Source organism: Vigna unguiculata, chromosome 8 (assembly GCF_004118075.2).
Source record: "Vigna unguiculata cultivar IT97K-499-35 chromosome 8, ASM411807v1, whole genome shotgun sequence".
In the NCBI taxonomy this organism is placed as follows: Eukaryota; Viridiplantae; Streptophyta; class Magnoliopsida; order Fabales; family Fabaceae; genus Vigna; species Vigna unguiculata.
The window spans coordinates 34,107,354-34,115,519 of NC_040286.1; the positions used below are offsets into that span (position 1 = coordinate 34,107,354).

Here is an 8,166-nt window from a genome sequence, read left to right on the forward strand (position 1 = left end):
GCAAAGAAGCCTTATTTGAAGGAGATCACCTCAATTACCATGAAAATATTATAGTTAATATAACAGTTTCTGTTGTCCAGACCAGATTTATCAGACATCTACTACAAATAATTGCCTTCTTCACTGACATTTTTTATTAATTGTCCAATATAAAGGAAATAGCTAAAACAAAGTCAAGTGGGGGGAAAATTAAACTGGCACACCTGGGTAGTACTTATATGACCTCAGTCTAAAAACACATCAAAGAATAAAAAGAAAAAACAATTATTTTTCTTTATTGAAATAGAATTTTATCGTGCATAAAAGAAAAACAGCCTATTCATTTGCAAAGACATCTCCTATACCAAAAGAAAAAAATTATTTTGGCTAAAATGATTTAGTAATGAATATATTAACATAAATAGACACTTCACAAAACTTAAGGGAAGAGCTGGCTCTTATCTTTTAGCAATAACTTCTTTAGACCATCCCAGATGGCTGGACCTTCAGGATGTGCATTCACAATGTATTTTACAAACTTATCATCAGAGGATGCGAGGATAGTGCTCAAGGCCATCATAGGTTTTGCTGCTTTCCTTTCTGCGACCCAGGCATACATTGAAAATCTGAGCATGATTCTCTCTAAATCATAACACAAGTATGCTGGAAATGCCACGACGCAATCTAATGGGTAACCTAAAATGTTTCTTAGGAAATCAATCTTCTTTTGAATCACAACTTTTTTCTGGTTTAGAATCATAGGAGCACATTTTATCATTTTGAGTGCAATGTTATAGTCCAAACCAGCTTCAACTAGGCAATCAAACCTCTCCTGTAATTGATCACCTCTCCCTCTGAATCTTTTTACTGCTTTTGCCATCTCCTCAGAGTTCTCGGCATATCCCAACTTCAGCAAGAATGTTGTTTTCCCCAAATGTTTACTTGGGTCATCACGCAATAACTGTAAATTAGAATTCTGTTTCAGTTTTGAAGCCAAACTAATTAGCTTCAGTGGATCATCCTTTATGATTTGGCATAAATCAGCTTTTCTAAGTTTTAACTGCGAACAAACAGCTTTAGGGCCTTTCAGGGGATGTGAGCTCAGGAGATGCATGTGGTTAGACAAAATACGCGAAATGTCATCTATATCCATTCCAAGATAATGCAAAAAACCAATCACTCCCAAAAGATTTTTTGCACACTTCGTAGTCAAGATATGAGGATATTCTACAAAACAAGAATAAATCACATTCCTATTGAGACCTAACTTAAATGCTAGACCCAAAAATACATATAGCTTCTTCTCAAGACCTTCCAGTAATAATGCAGGGTTTTCCTTGAAGAAATTGTGCATCTGTTCTTCAGTATAACCCACTTCATGAAAAAATTGCATAGCATCAAGCATTCTTCTTGGGTCATATGTTTTCAAACAAGACATGTAATTCCCAATCCAATCATGTCCAATATCAATTTTCTTCAACCAATCCAGAACCATGGCCAATTCAACACTTGTTTCACCAACCAAAAGTGAAGGGCAACAAACAACAAGCTTGATGACCATGGATCTACTCAAACCTAAATTTTCATAACCTCGAAATTTCGACAACAACAATCCATTAGGATACCCGAAAACCTCCTTTGCCTCTCGATAAATCTTCCCTACCCTATTCCTTGGAACTCCATAATTACTCAAAGCGTGGAAATTGGCAAGCATAACATGATCATCCGACAAATACATCATACCACGTGGGAGAAACAAAGGCAACTCATGAGGGCTAATCCCCAAACTCTCAAAGAATGGTTCAAACTCATTGATGGGGTTGTACCACAGCCACTTCCTCAAACACGTGGCAACATCATCATCTTGTCCATGAAACTCTGACACCAAACCTTGAACAAAAGATGGTGAGTTTTTGCTGATGAACTCGGCATCCACGAAACTGTATCCCCGGCTCGAATGCAAGTAATCTAACAGCACATCCTCCACTTTCCCCTTTACCTGCCGAGATAACCGTTTCGCGGAAAAGTGTGAGTGAATGAAATGCACCCTTGAGACTTGAAGAACAGGGGTAGCCGTAGAACTAGGAAAGCTTGGAACTTTGGGAGAAAGGGGAAACGGGTTTCGTTTTGTTAGGGGTTTTTTATATGAACCATGGAAGAAGAGAAAGGGATTGTTTCCATTGTGGTGGGAAATCATTGGGAGGAAATAACCCTTCGCGACTAAGGGATGCGTGCATTTACAGAGGGCGCTTGTTTGAAATTGAAGTATCAAAATGCAACATGGTACATTTTATGAACACAGTTAAAGTGGCAGCTATGGCTAAGGTCAATGCAATGGAAAGGGGTGAAGAAGAGGATACAAATCACCTTATTTTTGTTTATGTTAAACTATATAATCTTTAATAATTATCATTTATGTCATTAGTTTTATGTTTATGATTGAATAATCAAATAAAAGAAGTCTTTATGTTAGTGATTAAATTCACTGTGTTAATGGCAACCAAACCAATGTCCTTTTAAAAAATATATTTTTTTCTTAATTTTAAAATTATATTTTTTATGAAAATAATAATGTTTGGTTTTCCATTAAAAATACACACTTTTCACAAATGAAATGATTAAATTTAAAGATGAATTATCAGTGACTGATTGACGAAAATAAATAATTTTACTGTGCTTTCTTCTTAAGTACTTATTATCGAATATTTATAATCAAATTTTAAGAATTTAAAAGACTACTATTTTTTTTTTAAAATTTTAATAAAAGTGAACTTTTCTTTTCATTATTTTAAGAGGCTGTTGCTCAGGGTTCAGTTTTTATTTAATCAATTCAGTTTACTATTTATTGCAAATGAAGTCCTAAATATTAGGGATATGATTACAATTTAAATAAGTGGTTTTTAGTAATTATTTATTATAAATAAAGTCCTAAATATCAGGAACATGGTTACAATTTAAATAGTGGTTTTTAGTCTTCCAAGTTATTAGGGGTTGTTAAACGTTTATACTGCATTTTCTTCGTGTTAGTTGTATAAAGCTTATATAAGACCATTCCTCTTAATAAAGCAGATATACTATTCTTCTGCAACATCTGAGAGCTTTAATTTATCTGCTGCAACATTGTAAGCATCATTAAGTCTGTACAATATTAGCATCATTAAGTCTTATACTACCAATGCTGAAAATCTGAAATTGTATTTGCAAAGAGATGAAAGTAATTGCTTGTTCATAAGTCAGTCTTTGAGCATCCATACGACCTTAATTCCATTTTTCTGATTTTTTTTTTCATCGAAGCCAGTTTGAGAAGTGACTAGACACTGAACAAGAAGCCAGGTACATATGAGCCACACTCATGCTTGAGCAGACTGCCAAAACTATTGGGAAAAAACTAAGTTTTACATATGATATCCTTCTTGTGGTTCATTGAACTTCAATATTGACATTGGCTGTTTTTGTTAGAATATTCTTGATGGTTCAAACCTGAGAGTATTAGCAGTTTTACCTCTTGTTGGCCAGTTTTCATTCATAATATTCAAAACTGCTTCTAGTGGCCTTGACAAATTTGAGGGAGACATGCTACTTGTGCACTTGTTAATAATGCCTTAGAACCATTTCATCAGCTGCTGTGACTATTACCTGAACATATCATGCTTTTATTCATCAGATAGAGAATCCAGAGCAATTTTCTCAACAATTTTGATTTAACTTTGGTGCCAGGCAAGGCTTCCTCAACTGTAACACTCTGCATCATCTCCGGGTGTACATTCAGATTTAGATTCTTAGGCATTACTACAACTTCAGCTGCACTTTTACCATCAAAGACAAGAGGTGCATATGCAAAATTCTCAGACAAACACGAAGTCTCAGACAAATTCTGCCAACGTTTCATCACATTCAACAACTGATTCCATGTAAGGTGGTGATGGAAACTAGTGTTTTGGACCCAATAAGCCATCAAAATTATCAACAAGCCTTAAAACAGTTGAATGAAAGTTGAGTTCAAGGGAATCATCATGCTAGAAATCCAGTTAGAATATATGAAAGTGTATAGAGTTATGCTTGTACGTACATATAATATGTAATATTTTACAATCAGGTTTAGAAGAAAAATGATGAAAAGGAATTTCCATAAAATACCAAAAGTAACATCTTGAAAAGCCTTGAGACTTAAAGCATAACATTTTATATAAAACAATCAAATCAATCAATATAATTGCAAGAGATTATAAGTGTTGGAAATCGCATGTTCACTAAAGATACTTAAATTATAATATATAAGTAAATACAATTTTATAAGACGGTTTGGTAAGATCGTTAAACTTAAAATTTACTTTATCTATCATCATTTTGAAGGGTTTGTTGTACCATTTCCTATCTATTCACTCGACATGTTAAGACATCGGCATGAGAGTATTTAGAAGATCCTATATTAACTAAAGATATGACTAAATTATAATATATAAATTAATACAAATCTTGTTTTACAAACTAGTTTTGTAAGATTAAAATAAATTGAAGTCAAATTTTTAAGAACGAGTAAACTATATATATATTAAAAAAAACAAAATTACAGCACAGAACATGCCAATAAAAGTAAAATAAAACATAGTATCTATCTCACCCAACAATATGAACAGAACATGATAGCACATAAGCCAACTCTTTTCAAGATACTGATGTTTTGAACAAAATCATAGTCTACAATTATGCAAATTTTAGCAGAAGATAACTAACACAGCTTCAAGCAGTAAAAGTGTTGATTGCTTGCAGGATACCATTGATTAAAGTTAACAAAAAAATAAAAAGAGAGGGATGAGAACAAAATATGACAATATAATGTGGGAAAACATGGGATGATTTGAGTGGAAAATGGGGCAAGAAGAAGTACATTCAACAAAAAGGAAAAAAGAAGATGAAGAAAAATGGCAAGTGTATGTCCCTGGTTACTTTACAAACTGAAGAAGGGCAGAAAACATTAATGTTATGTACATAAGCAATTGCTTCCAAATAGCATTAAAACAACATATGATAGATAGCAATATTATCAACAATAGAAATTTTAGCACGCAGAAAATAGATAGTCATCTATATTTAAAAAAGAAAATGCAAGGGATTCCTTGAACAGAGAGCAAGCAAAGCATACATTAAAATCAAGACACATCTTAGCAAAACAAAACTTGGATACATTGCAAGGAGCTATTAGTTCTTATCTTTAATAGATAACCTTTTTAAACTCTTCCAGACGGCTGGACCTTGAGGATGCACGTTCACAAAGTACTTTTCAAAGCGTTTATCATTGGATGCAACTATGGTACTCAAGGTTAACATAGGATTTATGGCATTCCTCTCCTTCAGCCATGCATACATTGAAAGTCTTTCAACAATTTTGTCCAAATCATGGCAAAAGTATGTTGGGAATCCCACGAGACATTCTAGTGGGTAATCTAAAACATTTTTTAAGAAATCAATCTTCCTTTTAATTACAGTTTTGTTCTGGCTTAGAATCATAGGAGCTCGTTTTATCATTTCAATCACACTATTATAGTCCAAACCAGCTTCTACAAGGCAATCAAACCTCTCTTGTAATTGATCACCTCTACCTCTGAACATTCTTAATGCTCTTGCCATCTCTTCAGAGTTTTCAGTATATCCCAATTTCAGCAAGAAAGTTCTTTTTTCCAAATAGTTTCGTGGGTCATGACTATCTACCTTTCCATCGCTCTTCTGTTGCTGCTTTGATGAAAAACTAATTAGCTTCAACGGATCATCCTTTATGATTTGGTACAAATCAGCTTTACCAACTTTTAACTCCTGGCAGACAGTTTTATGACCTTTCAAGGAACATGTACTCAAGAGATGCACGTGCTTAGAGAAAATGTGAGCAATGTCATCTTTTCCCATTCCAATAGCACACAAAAAGCCAATCACTTTCAACATATTTTTCGCACACTTATACGACAAGATATTGGGATACTCCACAAAATAAGAATAAATCACATTTATCTCAACACCAATTTTAACCAATCGACCAAAAAATAAGTACACCTTCTTCCCAATACCTTCCAAAAACAGTTTAGGATTTCCCCTAAACAAATTGTGGATCCGTTCCTCAGAATAACCCACTTTATGAAGAAACTGCAAGGTATCAAGCATTCTTTTCCAACTATATGTCCTTGAACAAGACAAGTAATTCACCATCGAATCACTTTCAATCCCTATTCTCTTCAGCCACTCAAGCACAGCAACTAATTCACAATTGACATCACCAACCAAAAGCAAAGGACAGCAAACAACAAGCTTCACAACAGTTGATCTACTCAAACCCAAATTCTCATAACCTTGAAACTTTGACTCCAACAACCCACCTGCATACCCAAAAATTTCTTTTGCCTCTTTATAGAACCTCCCCATTCTATTCCTCGGCACCCCGTAGTTACACAAAACATGGAAATTATGAAGCAACACGTGATCATCAGCCAAGAAAATCATGTCATGGGGGAGAAACAAATGCAACTCAGAAGGGCCAATTCCCAAACTCTCGAAAAACGGTTCAAACTCGTTAATGGGGTTGTACCTGAAGAACTTCCGCAACGACCGGGGAACGTCATATTTGTCGTCAATCATTGACACCAATGATTCAACAAAACGAGGCGAGTTCTTGCTGATGTACTCAGCGTCGGAGAAGGTGTAGCCGCGAGTGAAATGCAGGTAATCCATTAGAGCGCGTTGAAGTTCGGTCCTCAAGAGGCGAGAGACCCGTTTGATGGAACGTGGCAAGAGAACGGAACTTGGAGGAGGAAAATCGGTAACTGGGTTTGGCTCAGAAGCACGAAAGCATCGAACTTTGAGGGAAATGAAAGATGGGGTTTTTGTTGGAAGAGGTTTCGGAGGCATTGCGCCATGGGAAAGAAAGAAGCCATTTGAAATGAACAGGGAAATCATTTGGAAGAACTAAGTTATGAGTTCAAACAGTGAAGAGGGAAGAACATGAAGCAAAAAACTGTGACTATAATTTTAATTGCTATTATTATAAAGACTTTGAGTTGTCTAAAATGAAAATTGTGTTCAGACTAAATACAAGAAGTGAATTAAAATATTTCAACTAGTGCTTATTAAATTAATTTTAATTAAAATAAACTTTAATTTGATTAAAATTAATTTTGAAGTGAAGTGGATTATGTTTAAATGTTTTTGATATAGAAACAAACAAGTCAATAGTAAAAATTGTTAGAATTTTTTTCTCCCTCCCAAAAATTATTTAAATTTCTTCAATTAATAGTTAAACTTTAACTTATAATTAATTATTTAACATAACATTAACCTTTGAACAATAATTTATAAGAGAGTATTTTACAAAGAAACTGAATTATTTTTTGTTAAAATATACTGTTTTGATAAAAATTAATTTAATTGTTTAAAATGATAGAATTTTAAATTTCCTAAAAATATAAATTTAAAATTTCATGTTTTTTTCAGTCTCACTTTACCTTTGACGTTTCTTCTCTTCCTTTTCCGTGCTTTTTTTTAAATTGTCAATATCTTTTTCCTGTAGTCACTTTTGCTTTCTCTTCCGGCATTTTGTTAGTTCGTTCTTTCTTTACTGGTTTAATTACTCGGATCGTATTTATTTTTGTTAGAAAATTTTAAAATGGTACCCATTTTGAATTTTGTCTCAATTTATTACCTAATTTTGATTATTGTATCAATGTAGTATCTTTTGTTAAGTCTTCACAAACGGTCTTAACTACTTCGCCATGTGTCAGCCTTTGGATTTTTGAATTTTTTTTAATTTTTTTTTGAATTTTTATTTTTTATTTTTTATTTTGAATTTTTTTTTAAAAAATTGCCACGTGTCAAATCCTTGATATGACACGTGGCAAGGTATCGCCATGTGTCAAGGTACTTGGCAAGTGTATTGTCTTCATTTCAACCTAGTCCCCACATGTGTCTATTTGTTTCAATTTAGTATCCATATATGTTTATTTGTTTCAATTTAGTACCCAATTTATTTGTTTGAATTTTATTCAAATATCTTTTTTTGAATGAAGAAATATTGTATCTCTTTTAAGACAAAATTTATTATTTATATAAATGTTTTATTAATATTTGTTACTAAACATGAGTTATAAAATTAAATATTGAAATTTATATTAAAGCTAATGGTAAAAGTCATGAATAACATATTTG

At 33.2% G+C, this 8,166-nt stretch overlaps 2 protein-coding genes across 2 annotated transcripts; both read right to left on the minus strand.

Moving 5' to 3' along the window:
• Nucleotides 1-418: 418 nt before the first annotated feature.
• LOC114195146 (transcription termination factor MTEF18, mitochondrial-like) lies at nucleotides 419-2,176 on the minus strand. The gene has a single exon (XM_028085535.1). It carries the CDS (start codon nucleotides 2,174-2,176, stop codon nucleotides 419-421), a length of 1,758 nt encoding a protein of 585 aa, XP_027941336.1.
• A 2,834-nt stretch (nucleotides 2,177-5,010) lies between these two features.
• Nucleotides 5,011-6,961, minus strand: LOC114193811 (transcription termination factor MTEF18, mitochondrial-like). The gene has a single exon (XM_028083753.1). The coding sequence runs from the start codon at nucleotides 6,919-6,921 to the stop codon at nucleotides 5,179-5,181; it is 1,743 nt and encodes a 580-aa protein (XP_027939554.1). The 5' UTR covers nucleotides 6,922-6,961; the 3' UTR covers nucleotides 5,011-5,178.
• Between the last annotated feature and the right edge of the window lie 1,205 nt (nucleotides 6,962-8,166).

Bases quoted from the DNA above. Each gene is read 5' to 3' on its own strand.
- LOC114195146 (XM_028085535.1), bottom strand. From the start codon at position 2,176: ATGATTTCCCACCACAATGGAAACAATCCCTTTCTCTTCTTCCATGGT.
- LOC114193811 (XM_028083753.1), bottom strand. From the start codon at position 6,921: ATGATTTCCCTGTTCATTTCAAATGGCTTCTTTCTTTCCCATGGCGCA.